This window comes from Melanerpes formicivorus, unplaced genomic scaffold (genome assembly GCF_026170545.1).
Source record: "Melanerpes formicivorus ecotype bairdi unplaced genomic scaffold, bMelFor1.0.p_v2 SCAF_119, whole genome shotgun sequence".
Taxonomy (NCBI): Eukaryota; Metazoa; Chordata; class Aves; order Piciformes; family Picidae; genus Melanerpes; species Melanerpes formicivorus.
In genome coordinates, this window is record NW_027142471.1 from 472,976 (window position 1) to 490,729 (window position 17,754).

The window sequence follows — 17,754 nt, forward strand, 5'->3', positions numbered from 1 at the left end:
TCAGGTTCACAACCCTCAAACAGGAACCAAATGAACCAGGTGAATTTTCTCCTCAACCTGGTGGCTGAGCTAAAGGATGAAGTAGCAAGGCTCAGGACTATATGGGAATGTAAAAGGGAGTTAGATATGTGGGAGCAGGCTTTGCAGACCTCCCCTGTTGAGGGATGTGTCCCCAGAAACAGGGAGGGATGGATACAAGTCCCTGTTAGGAGAAGCAAGGCGAATCCATCCCTATCGGCAACGGAGATTGGAATCAATACGGCTGACCAATATGATCGAGTATTGTTCCTTTATTGTCCCAGTGTTGCAGGCCTATGGTGCGGGCCTGTGGTGCAGGCCTGTAGAGCAGGCCTGTAGTGCGAGTATAGCACAGTAAAGTAAAGTGTAGAAGAAGAGGAGACAGGAAAGGCAGAAGTGCGTAGCAGTATCGGAGGAAGATGATGAATGGGATCGAAACGCCAAGCCACAGGCTTCCCTGCTTTTTTTTTTTTTTTTTTTAATTATGGGTTTCTCTGCTGGGTGCAGATGGCTGTGGTGGTGTCTTAATAAACACGGTGTGCTGGCCAAGATGGCGGATGTGGCGTCTCCTCTCTCTAATTCTTCATACGTAGTGACCTCCGTTTTGATTTCGCGCGCCTTATCAGTTCGATCGGGATTCACTTCTGCCGCTATTGACGTGGCAGGAACAGACTTTTCCGTGCAAAAGGACGGTAATAGAGAGCCGCGATTCGTGTAGAAGGAGTAGCAGGCAATTGAGATTGAGGAGGATGCTGACGGAGCGGCAGACGATGTGCAGGGAGAGAGGAGGGGGGCAGAGGGTGGGGGATGCCTTCCGAGTCTCTCTTTCTCGTCTCGGTTAGAACCAAACACCGCAGCAGCTGAATCGGGAGTACTCTGCTCTGCTTTTTTCGATTGCAATGTCCGTGACGATCCGTCACACGGTGCTATAGCGAAAAGCTGCTTTTTTAAGCATTTAGCACCTCAACCCACAGCTGGGCTGCAATTTCGTCCCGTGCTTCGGAAGTAAAAGCTTATTGCCGTGGGGATGACTCTGGGCTCAGGCTAATAACCCTTTTAAAATCCCAGAATTGCCAGTAATACCTCTCACGGAGAGGATAGGTGGAGGGCATTTAGCACAGCCTCTTCTGTGTCGTGGCGTGCTTCCCCTTGCCCGTCCCCGGTCGCTCACCGGGCCAGGGTGAGATTCACTTCCTTTTTCAGTGCACTGCTAATTTTTTCAGCACCAGGGCAGTGCTGTTTTGACCGGCTTTCCATATCTCTCAGACGTACCTCTTTGTGCTGAGTCGATCAGTATTGTAGTCCGAGGATTCCTTGTCCACGAATTCAGGTGTAGTCGGGCACCAGATATCGCCGACGGAGATTGGAATCAATACGGCTGACCAATATGATTGAGTATTGTTCCTTTATTGTTCCAGTGTTGCAGGCCTATGGTGCGGGCCTAAGGTGCAGGCCTAAGGTGCAGGCCTGTAGTGCAATTAAAGTGTAGAAGAAGAGGAGACAGGAAAGGCAGAAGTGCGTAGGAAGGGAACTGCTAGAACTTATATAAACTCAAAGTGCCTTGTTGGCATGGCTTCATTGGTTCCCATGGCACTATTACAGATTATTGGTCCAACTAATAATGACACAACAAGGTTTGTTGATGCAGGTGCATGTCCTGTTGTTTCAAGGTAACTGTCCATGTTTATAGCTACCAGTGCATTGTTTTAGTTACATGCTGCAGGCACAGCACTGTTTTACTACACTGCTAGCTGGCTCTGCATTTATGCTGAGCATGGCCTACCACCATGTCAGGCTCTAGGCCTGCACTGCCAGATTGCTCACACTGCTCGTCACTGGCATTGCCACACATCCTGGCCCTCTGCCCCTCTCCCGTTGCCCTTGCACAGTAAGTATGAGGCCCTGCAGGCTGAGGGCAGTGGGGACGAGAGGGCTGAGGAGCAGCCATCTGGGGAGATGCCTAGGGCCAAGCAGTCCCCACCAACTCTAACAACCAGCTCCACAAAGAAAAGGAGAAGGGTTATAGTTGCTGGGGACTCTCTCCTGAGGGAAACAGAGGGACCCATATGTTGTCCCGACCCATCCCATAGGGAAGTGTGCTGCCTGCCTGGGGCCTGGACAAGGGACATCACCAGGAGACTCCCAAAGCTAATCCAGTCTCTGACTCTTACCCATTGCTGGTGATCCAAGCTGGAAGCAATGAAATTGATAAGAAGGGCACCAGGATGATCAAAAAGGAATTCAAGGCCCTCAGACAATTGATTGATGGGGCAGGAGCTCAAGCGGTGCACTGCTCAGTTCCCTCAGTGGCAGAGGTGTACACTGAGAGGAACAGGAGAACACATGCCATCAACAATTGGCTCAGGGGATGGTGCCAGCAGCGGAATTTTGGGTTCTTTGATCATGGGGCAACTTTTACTGCACCTGACCTGCTGGGTCCTGATGGGGTGACATTATCTAGAAAGGGCAAGAGGGTACTAGCACTAGAGTTGGCAGGGCTCATTAAGAGGGCTTTAAACTGGGTCTGAAGAGGGTGGGTGAGGAAACCAGTCTCTCTGGAGAGAAGAGAGTGGGACACAAATTAGGGTCAACTGAGAAATCAGCAGCCCAGCTGCAGTGGAGGCACACCAACACAGCATGGGTAACAACCAAGAGGAACTGGAGGTCTTGGATTTACCAAGGGGAAGTGATGTTTGACCATGCTGATAGCCAGCTATGATGAAATTACTTGGGAGACAATAAAAGAGTGGTGGATACAATCAGCCTTGATTTCAGTATGCTTTTCTGCACAGGATCATTACAGAAAAGCTGTTGGTGATCAGGCTGGATAAGCAGGCAGTGGATTGAAAACTGCCTGAACAGTGTTCAGCCAGGGGGTCATGATCCATGGGACAACGACTAGTTGGGCACCTCTCACCATCCAATGGTGGATAATTTGGCAGAAGTTCAACCCCCTTTCTTTCCAGCTTGTCCTCAGATATCAGAGGGGCTGAGGATGGCTGAGCTTAACTTCTGCATGATGTTTAATTGGATCTTTTATGATGACTTGCTTAACATTCTTGGGAACTGAATTAACAGAGCCAAGTGCCAAACCACTTTATTTAACAGGCAACAGGTAGAGGTACCAGGATGGTCTGATCTGTGGGAGTCACTGTGTTGTGATAGCACGAGCAGGAATAGCGCCAACAGGAACAGCAGGCTGGAGCAGTGAGCAGGAGTAGCACAGGAGCAGCACAGGAACAGTGCCAGCAGTGAGCAGAAAGGGCAGCCCAGAAACAGCAAGCAGGAATGGCAGTCCTCACAGATGATGATGGCAGTGGTAGCCCCACAGCATATCACAGAATCATTAACAGTCTGGGTTGGAAGGGACCTCCAAAGGCCATCCAGTCCAACCCCCTCTGCAGTCAGCAGAGACATTCCCAGCTAGATCAGGCTGCCCAGAGCCCTGTCAAGACTCACCTTGAATATCTCCAGGGATGCAGCTTCAACTACCTCCCTGGGCAACCTGTTCCAGTGTTCCACCACCCTCATGGTAGAGAACTTGTTCCTAACATCCAATCTAAAGCTGCTCTTCTCTGATTTCAAACCATTGTCTCTGGTCCTGTCACTGCAGGCCTTTGCAAACAGTCTCTCTCCATCCTTCTTGTAGCTCCTTTCACATACTGGAAGGTCACTATTAAAGTCTCCTTGAAGCCTTCCCTTCCCCAGGCTGAACACCCCCAGCTCCCTCAGCTTGTAGTAGAGGTGTTCCAATCCCTCGATCGTTTTCATGGCCTCCTCTGGACCTGCTCCATCAGGTCCAGGTCCTTCCTGTGTTGAGGGCTCCAGAGATGGACTCAGCACTGCAGATGAGGCCTCACCAGAGTGAAGTGGCAGAATCTCCTCTTTGTCTCTGCTGGCAATGCTGCTTTTAATGCAGCCCACACTGCCCTTGGCCTTCTGTGCCGTGAGCTCACACTGCCTGCTCCTGGCCAGCTTCTCCCCCACCAGCACCCCCAAGACCTTTTCCTCAGGGCTGCTTTCTCTGACCTCATCTCTCAGCCTACATTGACAGTGAGAATTGTTCCAGCCCAGGTGCAGGATCCTGCACTTGCTCTTGTTGGACCTCATGAGGTTCACCTGGGCACCACCTCTGCAGCTTGTCCAGGTCCCTCTGCATGCCATCCTGTCCCTCTGGCACATTGACAGCACCACTCAGCTTGGTGCCATCTGCACACTGCTGATGGTGCCCTCGATCCCACTGTCTGTATCATTGATAAGAATATTACACAGCACAGGTCCCAGTATGGACCCCTAAGGGGGGTGCCCCAGCAGATCCCCAGCAGCCTGTGCCCAGCAGATCTCTCTGGCAGCCACCACACAGTGAGGTCTTTTGTAAGTTCACACTATTGCTAACAACAGGCATGTCCCCCCAACTCAGCAGGGGAACACAGGCCTGGTGCTGCCGCTAGGGACTCTCCTGGGTCCTAAAGTCCATCGGTAGACAACAGGTGGAGGTGTGGGAGCAGGAGCAGGGTACTAGGGCCAGCCTCCCTATATTGGTTTCAGGTGTACCTCTTCCTGCATGGCAGCCAGAGGCATGAAACCTCTGTGGCTCAAATTGTTCTCCCAGCAATGCTGATACAAATTTATAAATCTTTTTCAGTCCCTTACACCCCTTGGTGCCATCTCCTTTCAACACAGAACTGCTCTGGGTTGGAGAGAATCCACCAAAGGGGCAGAAAGAGGATGGATGAGCTGGAGCACCTCCCCTATGAGGAAAGGCTGGGAGAGCAGGGACTGTTCAGCACAGAGAAGGGAGGGCTGGGGTGGATCTTATTCACAGAATAAACACCTGAAGGAAATGTGTGGTAGATTGAACCTAGCTGGATGCCAGGTGCCCACCAAGCTGGAGGTCAGAGCCCTCCTCAGCTGGAGTGAGGAGAGAAAAGATAATGAAAGGCTGATGGGTGGAGAGGAGGCAGGGAGCCCTGGCACAAGTTGCCCAGAGAAACTGGGGATTGTTCCTCCTTGAAGTTATTCAAAAGGCTGCAGAGCCACCTGCTTGGGAAGCTGACCACAAGTGAACACAGGAGCAAGTTGGGAACAAGAAAAAGCAAGGGAAAGACTTGGCACATGTGCTCCCAGGGAAGCCCCTGGGGGACCAGACAAGGATTGCAGGGCCTCTTCCTTTCAACAGGGCCACAGGAAATTCCACCAGGACAAAACTGCTTTCCTGCATTGGATTCACTTGAGGTGAGGCTTCTGCTGGCACTGACACATTCCTGCCATGGACATCCTGGGGTGCCTCAGTCCCAGCACTCAGAACCTGCCTCCTCCAGGGCATGAGGCAGGAAATGAAAAGGCAGTGTTGGGAAAACAACCACCCAGCCCATGCCACGAGCTGGGATGTTTCCTCTTCATCATCAGCACCTTCACAAATGGCCACTCCAGAGCCATTCAAGTTTTCCACAGCCCCAGCCTCTGCCTCCACCTGGATCCTTTTTTGGTGTCATTGCCTCAGGTTGCTGTGTAAGAAAGGCATTGGCTTGGGTGCTGGGGGATGAGGTGGGGACACAAGTGGCCAATTCATCATTCCCAGAGGAAGGAGAGAGTAGGGAACACAGCAGTGAGGCCCTTTCAGGCACTGTCCCTTGGAGCTGATGGAGACATCCCTGGCTCCTGCACAGGCAGTGGGGATCAGGCCCTGCTTCTGACAGCTCAGCTCAGATACAGCCCCTTGGCCTCCAAGCAGGTCCTGCAGATGAAGAGCCCAACCACTGCTCTCCCTCAGTGAGGAGCTCAGTGCTGCTGGAGGCTCTGAGGTGCCAGCAGCTCACAAGGCTGTGAAGAAAGGATTTCCTCATGGTTTGGGCAGCCCTGTGCTGGGAAAAAAAGAGGCAGACCAAGAGTTTATCATCATCATATTTCCACGTGGAGAAGTCCAGAAAGCAAAGAGCAGCAGCAAGGATCCATTGTAGAAGTAATCCCAAAATCCTACATTGCCATCAGCTGACCAGAGCCACTGGGCAGAACAACCACATAACCATGGTTAAAAAATGGGAACCTGAGACTCTTTCACCACATTCTGCTGCCTCTCCAGCCACAGACTCTGTCCCTCCTGGATGAGGATCTTGTCCTGCATATGGTCAGGGGAAGCAGCACTGCCAGGGCAGAGCTGAGGGCTTCTTGCCCCAAGCTCAGCCTTGCTCCGACATATCCGCTCCCTCCCTGGCTTCTTGCACAGCCAAGCAAGCTCCTGCACCAGGGTGTCACAGCACAGAGGTACAAGGCACTGTCAGAGACCTCCACTTCCTCCAGCTGCAGCAGGCTGTATTTCCCCGTGGTGTTCAGCGGCGTGGTCAGACGGCCGCTGTGCTTGGGGCCAGCTGCTGCCTGGTACGAGAGCAGCTGGGGAGCTTGGCCTTTCTTCTGCTGGTACCAGAGCAAGGAAAAAGTGCCAGAGATCTGGTAAGTGCATTTGGTGTGGAAGGTGTCTCTCTGCTTCACTGTGACTTGTCCTTCTTGCTGGGTGACAGCGACCTGCCCCATGGTGCCTGGAAGGAAGCAAAGGTCAGCAGTGCTACAAAACCCTGGTGAAGAAGGCTTCCTGTCCTTCCTGGAAATGCTCAAAGCTTGCAGATGGTGAGCACCAGGGAACAGCCTCTCATGCCTCAACTTTGTGTGCTGGGACCTGCACCCCTCCAGCAGGTTGCATTGGAGCTGCTGCAAGAAAGTCATCCTGCTTGCCCTCCCCTGCCATTTCCAAGGGCTATGAGCTCCATACCTGTATGCAATGCTGAGCTGAATGGTAGAGAGAGGGAGCCCTGACTGTGTTACCAGCCAGGAGATACCTGAAGGCCATGGCAGGTAGGTGCCAGCCAAGAGGCACTGACCCCATGTCAGTAGGAGGAGAGCTTTAAATTCCCTGTAGCAGCTTGGACAGGATCTGATCATTTGTGTTGGAAATGCGAGCCTAGAGACAGCTGAAGTCCACTCTAGTGACAGAAGGGTGACCAGAAGAGAGATGCAGAGAGAGATGGATGGAAGGGGAGAGACAAGAAGGAGAAGGTGTATGGGGCATCTCTCCTCTCGTCTCCTCTCTGCAAGAGTAGAATCTTGAGCCAAGGAGTGCAGAACCGCAGGAGTGAGCTGACTTTTCCCAGCGTTTTCCTGGAACTGAAGAGAATTTCCCCACAGGCACCTGCTGAGGCTGCTCAGAGTTTCCTGGGCAGAAGAAGAAAGAGGCAGTGAATAAGAGCCAGGACTTACCCAGCCACTGCCTTAGGAAGGCAGTGAGGGGGAGGTAGGTGAGGAGCATGTGGAGACCAAGCTGCCTGTGGAGTGACAGTCAGCAAAGCTGCATCAAGAGAAGTGTGGCCAGCAGGTCGAGGGAGGTGATCCTCCCCCTCTACTCAGCCCTGGTGAGACCCCACCTGGAGTACTGCATCCAGTTCTGGAGCCCCTATTACAAGAGGGATATGAATGTGCTGGAACGTGTCCAGAGAAGGGCCACAAGGATGATCAGAGGGCTGGAGCACCTCTCCTGTGAGGACAGACTGAAGGAGTTGGGGCTGTTCAGTCTGGAGAAGAGAAGGCTCCGAGGTGACCTAATTGTGGCCTTCCAGTATCTGAAGGGGGCCTACAGGAAGGCTGGGGAAGGACTTCTCAGGCTCTCAGGCAGTGATAGGACTAGGGGGAATGGAATGAAGCTGGAGGTGGGGAGATTCAGGCTGGATCTGAGGAGGAGGTTCCTCACCATGAGAGTGGTGAAGCCCTGGAATGGGTTGTCCAGGGAGGTGGTTGGGACCCTGTCCCTGGAGGTGTTTAAGCCCAGTCTGGATGAGGCTCTGGCCAGCCTGATCTAGTGTGGGGTGTCCCTGCCCGTGGCAGGGGGGTTGAAACTAGATGATCCTTGTGGTCCCTTCCAACCCTGACTGATACTATGATACCTCCCAGCTGCCAGACAGCAGAGCTGCTGGAAATGACTCTCCTGGGGGAGCCAAGGAATCAGTGGGCAAGGGAAAAGATCTCTTCTTCCTGTGCCTGAGAAGCTCCTTCTGGGGCCCTCCCTCCTCCAGCAGCAGCCCCTGTGGCTCCCTCAGCCAAGGGCATTCTGAACAGTGAGGAGCCCTGGGGGCTCTCTCCACACCTGCAGGAAGATTGACTTCTGCATTGGTACCGCGAGCAGAAAGGGAGCCAGAGGCCTCCACAGGCCACCACCCTTGCTGACCCCAGTGACACAGCCCTGGCAGTCTCTCCTTCCTTCATGCCTCTGCCTCCCCTCACAATCTGTCCTGGACAAACTCCAGAGAGCTTTGGAATGCCTCCAGGGACGGAGACTCCACAGTGTCTCTGTGCCTTCTGTGGCAGTGCTCCCTCACCCTCACAAAGTGTTTCCTGATGCTCAGAATGAATCTTGGCTGATTGCCTTTGTGCCCAGAGCCTCTTGGCCGCTCACTGGGTGCCATGAAGCAGAGCCTGGGTCTCCTCCTTCTCTCTGGCCAGGCCAGCCTGATGTTTCCAGGCCAACAGAGGATGCTCTCACAGCCACCCCACACTCTGAGATCCCTCAGGCATCACCAGGGGGTGGTAATATCAGCCCCTGAATTGTTTCTCCTTCACCAGGCACTGGCACTTTGACCTTGAAGCACACAGCCTGCTCCATCCAGCTGCTGGCACCCAAGAATGAAATATCTGCAATTTATTTGTTGCTTGCCCAGTCACTGGCTCCCAGCTCTCTCTTTCACCCCAATCTCTCCAGTCCCTGGCTCCCAGCTCTCTCTTTCACCCCAGTCTCTCCAGTCCCTGGCTCCCAGCTTTCCCTTTCACTCCAATCTCTTCAGTCTCTGGCTCCCAGCTCTCACACCTACAGAGCTCAACCTGACTCTCTCCCCCTGAAAGGAAAAGGGCTTTGATCTGGCAGCCTTGGTGAACCAGCTGCTCTCCCCTTGCACATGGCTTGACAGTGCCCTCTGCTGCAGCTCTTCAGCTGAGCAAGCTCCTCCAGGCACTGAAAGGCTCCTGACCCCACAGAGAACTGGGTCTCCTGAGTCCCAGCTCTGGGGGAAAGCCTCATGTTGAGCTCAGCCACTGAAGTGTCTCCCTGCAGCACCTGCAGCTGCACTAAGCCATCGCTGTCCCCTTCAGGGTGCCTGAGAAGCTACAGACATGAAGCACAAGGGAGAGCCTGGCCACCAGAGCAGCCAGTTCCAGGTGTGAGGTGGTGTGAAAAGCACTCAGGCCATGTGAAATGTCATTCTGGAAGCAGCTGCTCTGTGGCCCCATATTCCAACTGATGCATTGTTTGCCCTCCCAGATGTCCTACATTTCATGCAGGATCGTGGATCCTCCCTCAGAGAAGTTTGAGTACAGCTGAGGATCAGGGCACAGCTGAATCCCACCTCCAGCAGGGAAGCAAACCGCAGCTTCCTTACCCATCCAGATGAGAATCACCTAGCAGTAGCCCACAGAGACCTTTTTCTTCAGGGATCAGACTCTGAGCTTCCTTTGTCACCTCACAAGGCCTCACTGCAAGCACCTGATGCCATGACCTACTCATGGACACATTGGCCTGGCACCAGGGCTGCTTTTGTCACCTTTCCCCACAGCTTCTCTGCAGGACCAGCTCTTTGCTTTCCCAAGCAGACTGTGCCTAACAAGAGCTACAGAGGGGCAAACTGGATCTCAGAAATCCCCAGAGGCAGGGCTGGGAAGACTTTTTCCATCCTTAGGAGAGGAGAGGACTGAGAGGGGATCTGATCAATGCCTATATCAATACCTGAGGGCTGGGAGTCAGGAAGGAAGGGACAGGGACAGCCTCTGCTCAAGGAGGCAATAGATGGAAAGTTCAGCACAGGAGGTTCCACCTCAACCTGAGGAAGAACTTCTTGACTGTAAGGGTCCCAGACACTGGAGCAGGCTGCCCAGAGAGGTTGTGGAGTCTCCCCTGGAGCAGAAGCCTTGTCTGGAAGTGTTCCTGTGTGACCTGTGCTGGATTCTGTGGTCCTGCTCTGGCAGGGGGGTTGGACTTGAAGATCTCCAGAGATCTCATCCAACTCCTAACATCCTGTGAGCTGTGATCCTGTGCTGTCAGGCAACAGTAGCCTGGAGGCTGTTTAATGGCTTTTTACTCCTCCTGGAATGCACAACCAGCACAACACAACCTCAGTGTGAGGGGAGTGCCCATGGGGAACATTTCCTGCATCCAGTGCCCAGCCAGAGCCAGGAGCTTCAGTCAGCTGCCTCTGGTGGGGAGAGAGCCCCCACTGCAGCCTCTGACATGCTCCCTGTCCCCACAGGAGTTTCTTTCCCTTCTTCAGCTTCTCAGCACTGGGTCAGTGTGGGCAGTGCTGGAAGGTGCCCTTGACCTTTCCACCCCTTTCTCCAGCCTGTGTGGAGCTGGATCTCCTGACTGCATGGGGTGACTTTGTACCAAGCACCACCTGGGTACTGTGTGGAGTATAAGAGAGACATCGAGGTGCTGGAGCATGTCCAGAGAAGGGCAACAAAGCTGCTGAAAGGTCTGGAGGATAAGTCTCATGAGGAGCAGCTGAGGGAGCTGGGGGTGTTTAGTCCAGGAAGCTGAGAGAAGCTCTTTTGGCTCTCAACATCTCCCTGAAAGGAGGTTGGAACCAGTTAGGGCTTGGTCCCTCCTGACAAATCACGACTGATAGGACAAGAGGAAATGGCCTCAAGTTGCACCAGGGGAGGGTGCCGCATGGTGCAGGAGTGGCCCTGGTAGAGTTAGCTCATGGATGGGTTTAAGAGGCCTATTTCACAATTAGATCTCCCCATCTTCAACCCCTTGGGCACTTCCAGGGGCCAGGTGCATCTTCTCTGTCCCCTCTGAACAAGCAGTTGTAGAAAGCCAGAAGGTCTCCCTTCAGCCATCTCTTCTCCAAGATGAGCAGGCCCTCTGCTCTCAGCCTCTCCTCACGTCACATTTGTCAGAGCCCTAATTGCCCTGGCAGCCTCTCTTGGCCTTGCTTCAGTATGTCAAGAGGCTTCTTAGAGCAGGGAGCCCCAGGCTGGATGCAGTTCTCCTGTGGTCTCAAAGGGCCAGAGGGGCAAGGTCCCCTTCCAGGACCTGCTGGCAACACCTTGACTAACACAGCTCAGGATGCCATTGGCACTGTCTGCTGCGAAGGCACAAAGCTGTCTCCTGCTCAGCTGGCTGTCTCCTACAACCCCACATCCTTGTCTGTGGCTCTGCTTCCTAGGCAGCCAGTGCCAGCCTGCAGGGCTGCAGGAGCTGGTTCCTCCTCCCCCCTTGTGAAAAGCCACAAGGTTTTCCATCAGAAACATGAGAGCCTCAGCTCAGAAGCAGAGCCATGCAGAGGGGAATCAGAGCCAGCTGAGCTCCCTGGCACTGCTCTCACTGAAATCATGAAGCTGTCTCCATCCTTTTAAACTCTCCAGCAGCTGAGTGCTGGCCTGCAGAGGCAGGAGGGGGACAGCCAGCCACGCTCAGGCACTCGCAGAGTTGTTAAAATGATTTAGACTAGGGACCTAAAGTGGGGTGGAACCATCCTTGCTGGAGCTGGAGTTGTGAGCAGAGGAGCGTGAGCTTTGGAGGGCCAGGAAAAAGGCCTCAGGGGACAGGAGCTGCATTGTGGTGCCTCTTCTCTGGACACATCTGCAGCAGGCTGGGGCCATCACCATTCAGCTGCAGCCAGGCTCCTTCTGTTGCTCTGTGGTGCTCATGGAGTGAGCATGTCCCTGCCATAAGCAGCACATGTCCTCGGGCTGGGGGACACACAGGGACGCTCACACACAGGCTCATGCACACCCCTGTGGATTCTCCACAACTCTGTGCTCCCACCTGCACCCACACAAAGCTCTCTGCTTCCAAGTGCACACAAGAGAAGAACAAAGGGAGGAGCACCTTGAGCCATGGACTCAGCTGAAGGCCCCTGAGGCTGTCCAGTTTCAGGCAGGATGGAGTCAAATCTGATCAGGGTAAGGCACAGGCCTGGGCTGGTGACAATTGATCACTGGTGTGAGTTGAGGAGGTAGTGAAAGACAGGGACATGACAGGACTTCATGCTCAGGAGCCCATGGACTCCACCTGAGGACTGCTGGAGTTTCTACCTGACAACAGCACTTCAAACAGCCCCAACAGAGCAACCCAAGCTGACAACATTTGTCTGATCTGGACCCTCCACAGAGCAGCACCATGAGCCATGGACTCTGCTGAAGACCCTTGAGACTGGGCAGTGTTACACAGGATGGGGTCAGATCAGAGCAGGAAAAGGCACAGACAAAGAAGTGAGCTGAGGACACAACAGTACTTCAAACAGCCCCAACAGAGAGACCCAGGCTGACATCACTGCTCTGATCCGGACCCCTCCAGCACCTGGGATGAGTCTTCTGCCTGCACTCCTGCATTCCTGCCCTGGAAATCCTGGAGCCTTTGCACCCAGTGCTCAGAAGAAGCCTTCACTGGGGCATGGGCCTGGCACAGACCTGGAGATGAAAAGGCAGCAGTGCAGGAGAGGAAAGCACAGCCCTGTCCTTAGCTGTGATGCTTTGCATTCAAGATGAGCTTGTGCAAAGATTGTTACCTCTGCCAAGCTGCCTCTGGTCCTGCAGCAGGTATAAAAGGCAGCCCAGGTCCTGCTCTCTCATCCACTTCTCCTGCCTCCTTCTCCTTGGCAACCAGGTGAGTCTGGAGCTCCTTCTGCTCCTCTTCCAAAAGGAGATCTCCCCTTGGAGCAGCTCTCAGCTGCTACTGCCTCTGTTCTCTCCTGATGGTTGAGTCTTCTTGTGAGGAGAGAGGGAAGCAGGAGAAGGTCTGCTTAGGGAGAGGCTGGGAGGTGGCTGAGGCGGCTTGTGGTATCTGAACTGAGAGAGAGCCTCCCTGGGCCGGGCTGCTCTGGCCAGGGTGACGAAGGCCCTGTGGCTGCTGCACAGCTTCCAGTTCCCCTCTGAGTCTTGGCCTTGGCTCCTTTGTGAGAGTGTCGCCAGGCTGCTCCTCACCCAGCTGCCTTCTCTGCTTCCTCCCTGCCCTCTCTGCCAGGTGCACCTCCAGCCTCCAGCCATGTCCTGCTCCAGCCAGTGCCTGCCCTGCCGGCCCTGCGGCCCAACCCCGCTGGCCAACAGCTGCAATGAGCCCTGTGTCAGGCAGTGCCAGAGCTCCACTGTGGCCATTGAGCCTCCTGCTGTGGTGGTGACCCTGCCCGGCCCCATCCTCAGCTCCTTCCCGCAGAACACCCTTGTGGGCTCCTCCAGCTCCGCTGCTGTTGGCAGCATCCTCAGCTGTGAGGGAGTGCCCATCAACTCTGGCTGCTGTGACCTCTCTGGCATTTCCAGCCGCTCCTATGGCAGAAGGTACCTGCGCTGAGAGAGCTGCTGTGGAAGCCCCAGGGACACACCTCCAGGAGCTCAGAAGATGCTGCTGGCCCAAGGATGGACTCCCTGGATGTCTTTGCAGCACAGCTGCTGGGCTTTGCCTTTCCCTTTCCTTGTTTGCTTTGCTGCCCCTTGGCAGCAAGGTCCCCAGCCTGGAGGGGACCATCTGTCTCCTCTTCCTCTCTGAGGCAGGCAGACAGACATCATGCAGGAACTTCTCCATGGTCCTAGACCAGAGAACCTTGAGGGCTTTGGGGCATTCCTGCACTGCTCTCCTCCATTTGCAGGGACTTTGTTTTTCTCTTTTGACTCATTAAAGTTCTGCTGTATTCAAGCCTGGCCTCTGTGTGGTCCTTTCCTGTCTGGACACTCCCCAGGCTGCCAAAGGTGAAGGGTTTTGCTGTGGGGTAAAAGGCACTGAGGGCACAAGCAGGCTCTTCTCCATTCTCAGAGGAATAGGTGGTTGGGCCACCCTACAGTGGTTCCTCTGTGTGCCCCATGCCTGGTAGCTGAAGAGGACATCCCTGGCTGCTGTGCCCTGCTGCCAGGGACCATCAGATCTTGCCAAGGAGGTCCTGAGGTCTCTGCAGCAGCATGAGCTGTTCCTCTTGCTGTGGCAGGAGCTGTGCTGGGCTGGCAGGGGTGGCTCTGGGGCTCCACAGGATGATTTGCTCTGCAGAATGGCCAGAGTGGTAAAGCAGGGAACAGCCCTTGGCATGGCCCATAGCTGCTGCTGCAGGTTCCTGTCCCCTCCAAGACCTAACCTTGGGGCTATGGCCAGCAGCAATGGGCAGGAGAGCAGGGAGAAGATGTTGCAAGGAGCAGCTGCTGAATGACTTGAAGCTGCTTGCTGGAGCTAAGCCTGTGGGAGCTGAGGGCAGTCAGCAGCCAGATGGGGAGAGTGAAATAGTGCATTTCTGAGGGAGATCAAATTGCTCTGACCCAGAGCATGCAGGAGAAGCTGAAGATCAGCCAGGACCAGCAACTGGCTCCACTTGTCCAGAGAGCTGCAGATGGGCTCAGAGCTCTAGACAGCATCATTGATGCCTCCAGAGAGTTTGCACTCAAGAGTTAGCTGTGGGGAGAAGATTCTTTGACAGTTAAGTCTCATCCCTTTGGATCAGTGGAAAAGTCTCCTGGCAGCCACTACAGCCTCATATCCCATTCCTGCCATGAATCCCAGGTGTCTTGAGAAAAGTGTAGAAGCAGAGGGATGGAATTATGGCAAATGACCTTGACACTGCCTGATTCTCTCCACTGATGATGGATGGATCAAAGATGAGTAGCTCCCCTGGAGACACTTGCTCTGGAAGCAGGGGAGATTAATTTCTCCCAACTCCTCTCTTCTCTGCCTTGGCCCTTAGGTCTTTACTCATATCTTCCTCTCAGCCCTTAACTGTGGTTACCGGCTTGGAAACCAGGTAGTTGCACCCCTTGCCTCACTCTTCTCTGTGTCCGTGTGTCCATAGTTGCCTTCACTTCTCTGACACCCTGGAGCTTGCAAGGCCAAGTTAGCCTCCAGCACCTGATGTTTGACATTCCCAGGCCCTTGGTCCTTGGCTGGCTCAGACATCTCCTGGGTGTCAGCAAATGGCTACACAGGCGAGCACTGGGATTCTGCCCAGTCCCTGCACCACAGCTGCAGGCAGCAGGCAAACACCCAGCCTGGCAGTCTCTGGAGAGAACTCTGTTGCTGGCCCTTAATTGGCCTGTGTGGAGAGAGAGCATTATCCAGCTGGAACAAGCCCAGGAGATCCTCCAGAGACCAAACTGCCTGGGGCACACAGAGGGAACACAGAAAAGCCTCTCCTGGGTGCAGTCAGTTTGGGCTTGTGTGTGTTAATGAGATGGGTGTGGAGATATTCTTATGCTGAGGATGCTGCTGACTTTCTGGTGTTTGCTCTTACTACCTGCAGCTCAGCTGGAGAGAGTTCACTCTCTGTGTACACACAAGGACCTCGTTTGTGGGTGTGCAGGGGTGGCTGGGGGCGGGGGCAAGAAAATCGGGAGCACATCCTCAGAACCTGCTGCATGGCTTGAGAGGAAACAACGTTGGGCAATTGAGCAGAGCCTGAAGCAAGTCAGCAAGCTGGGAGCTGTTCATCCAGGCTTCTGCTGGCAGCAGGGCATCCAGAGCTCCTCCAGGAAATCAACCTCTTCCCAGTGCGCTCCCTCAGCCAGGGGGCCCTGGCTTCATCTGGAGGATGATGCCTGCAGAGCTGCCGCGTGGCTCATTTGCATTGGCTGAGCTGGTGAGTGAAGCCTGCCCAAGGCCTCATTCTGCCTTGAATGGCTAAGGAGAGCCAGGTTAAGGGGCATTCCTCTGACCTTTGGCCACATGAGATTTCTGGTATGAAAATTCCTAAGGAGGAAGAGAGGAGAGAAAGGAATCCTTCAGGTGCTGCTTCAGCTCCATCTGTCTCCTTCCTGTGCTTGATCTGATAGGTAGCTCTCCAGCTTCATGGGACAGTGTTGGCCTGACCTTGAGGCTCAGATCCAATTGCCCAGATGTGTTTCTGCAGCCAAGAACTTCCCTGACCATTTGATCTCAGGGTAGATGCTGTTTTCCCATGCCCTGCACCAACTGCACTTTCAAGGGAGCTGGGTTTGTTTCACTGCTGGCAGTGCCTGAAGGACCAGCACAGGCTTGAAACTCTCACAGAACCTTTCCTGTCTCTGCAGATGGACTTCAGCATTTGGGAGGCCATGGCAAACGGGACGAGTGTGGAAGAATTCCTCCTTCTTGGCTTCCCAGGCACGTGGCAGTCCAGGCTCTCCCTTGTGGTGGTCTTTGCACTGAGCTACTCCCTGGCAGTGACTGGCAACACAGCCATCATAGCCCTGGTCTGGATGAACAGCCACCTCCAAACCCCAATGTACTTCTTCCTCTGCAACCTCTCCTTCGTGGAGATCTGGTACACCACAGGTGTTGTGCCCAAAGCCATAGGAGTCATGCTGGGGACAAGCCCAACCATCTCCTTCAGTGCCTGCATCCTCCAGTTGTTCTTTCTTCTCTCCCTAGGCTCCACTGAGTGTTTTCTTCTGTCTGCCATGGCCTACGACCGCTACTTAGCCATCTGCTGCCCCCTGAGGTACAGCTCCCTGATGAGCAGTGTTCTGTCTGCTCGGCTGGCACTCAGCTCCTGGCTGGGAGGCTTTCTGGCCATCTCAGTGCTGGCCTTGCTGACATCCAGGCTGATCTTCTGTGGGCCACATCTCATCAATCATTTCCTCTGCGATATCGATTCCTGCCTTGCCCTCTCCTGCAGTGACACGTGGCCTGTGGAGCTGGCAACCTTCCTTGTCTCCATACTAGTTGTGGTGGCCTCCTGTGTGCTCACCCTGGTCTCCTACCTGTACATCATCTCTTCCATCCTGAGGATCCAGTCAGCCCATGGCCGGAGGAAGGCCTTTTCCACTTGCTCTGCCCATCTCAGCGTTGTCACCATCTGGTTTGGCTCCACCATGTTCCTGTATGTCAAGCCATCAGCCCACAGCTCCCTGGACCTGAACAAACTCATCAACACATTTAACACGGTTGTCACTCCTGTGCTGAACCCCTTCATTTACACCCTCAGGAACCAAGAAGTGAAGCAAGCCTTGTGGAGGGCTTTACAGAAGAAATGAAGTGGCTTTTTGAGGAGCCTCAGGCACAACAAAGTGATTCAGCCCCTTCATAACTTCTAGCCTGCAGAAGTTCCTCCCTGCAGTGTAAGTGCTCCTGGGCATCACAGGGAGGGCAAATTCCCCAGTTCCCCTGTCAGCTCATCTCACTGGACTCAGTCTTGATCCTAATGCTTCCACCACCCTCTGGGCACTCCTGGAGGAACTCACAATGTCTCCAAGTGCTGTGGGGACCAGTGATTGGAAAGGCTCACAAACCCCATCCAGAAACAGTTCTCTGACAGAGCTGGAGGAATGACCTCTCTTGCTCAGGGTTCATCCCAGGCCCCATCAGAAGTCCCAGCAGCTGCTCCTTGCTTCAGGAGATAGATCTGTGCAGCTGTGCCCCATTCTTCTGGCTGTTCCATGCAACCAAGCTGTCTTGGGTGGTTCCAGAGAAAGCCTGCCAGTGTCTGGGAGTTCTACCTGCAGCCACCATTCCTGCTGTAAGCCTGCCAGCACCATTGCCCTCCCTGCCTTGCCCCTCCCCAGTACCTGATTGTACTTGGAGTTTCTAATTGAAGCAATGCAAACCACTGCTTCCTGCTCCCTGTGTCAGGGCATTTCCACACCAAAACCCCTCCATGCTTCCAGCCAGCTGGGGTTTTGCTGTGGCAATCCGTGAGTGTGATTGCCCAGGTCCCCAGAGTGCAGAGCTGGGAAGGGCTGGCTGGGCAGGAGCCTCTGGTGGCACTGGCTGGAGGGCATTAGCACTGCCAAGGGGCCTTGATTGCCCCTTCC

At 54.3% G+C, this 17,754-nt stretch overlaps 3 protein-coding genes and 1 gene segment (V, D, J or C); 2 read left to right on the forward strand and 2 right to left on the reverse strand.

The window, feature by feature from the left end:
- LOC137456193 (T cell receptor delta constant-like) overlaps window positions 1-7,318 on the reverse strand; it is an 89,275-nt gene extending 81,957 nt beyond the window's left edge. The window contains 2 exon segments of the C gene segment in view: window positions 6,263-6,554; window positions 7,270-7,318. Coding sequence covers window positions 6,263-6,554; window positions 7,270-7,318 — 341 coding nt within the window.
- The window catches only part of LOC137456243 (M1-specific T cell receptor alpha chain-like), a 149,002-nt gene that overhangs the window by 116,322 nt on the left and 14,926 nt on the right, over window positions 1-17,754 (reverse strand). The gene's annotated exons all lie outside the window — the stretch shown is intronic.
- LOC137456194 (feather keratin Cos2-3-like) lies at window positions 12,635-13,684 on the forward strand. The gene is made up of 2 exons (XM_068167498.1): window positions 12,635-12,661; window positions 13,019-13,684. The coding sequence occupies exon 2, from the start codon at window positions 13,040-13,042 to the stop codon at window positions 13,340-13,342; it is 303 nt and encodes a 100-aa protein (XP_068023599.1). The 5' UTR covers window positions 12,635-12,661; window positions 13,019-13,039; the 3' UTR covers window positions 13,343-13,684.
- LOC137456230 (olfactory receptor 6F1-like) lies at window positions 14,300-16,977 on the forward strand. The gene is made up of 4 exons (XM_068167526.1): window positions 14,300-14,420; window positions 15,327-15,430; window positions 15,528-15,602; window positions 16,033-16,977. The coding sequence occupies exons 1-4, from the start codon at window positions 14,300-14,302 to the stop codon at window positions 16,975-16,977; spliced, it is 1,245 nt and encodes a 414-aa protein (XP_068023627.1).

What these genes read in the sequence shown, in the direction of transcription:
- LOC137456194 (XM_068167498.1), top strand. Translation starts at nt 13,040, where the DNA reads ATGTCCTGCTCCAGCCAGTGCCTGCCCTGCCGGCCCTGCGGCCCAACC.
- LOC137456230 (XM_068167526.1), top strand. Translation starts at nt 14,300, where the DNA reads ATGCAGGAGAAGCTGAAGATCAGCCAGGACCAGCAACTGGCTCCACTT. An exon ending in CAGAGAGTTTGCACTCAAGA is followed by an intron (nt 14,421 to 15,326) that starts GTTAGCTGTGGG and finishes GTGGGTGTGCAG; the next exon opens with GGGTGGCTGGGGGCGGGGGC. An exon ending in CATTTGCATTGGCTGAGCTG is followed by an intron (nt 15,603 to 16,032) that starts GTGAGTGAAGCC and finishes CTGTCTCTGCAG; the next exon opens with ATGGACTTCAGCATTTGGGA.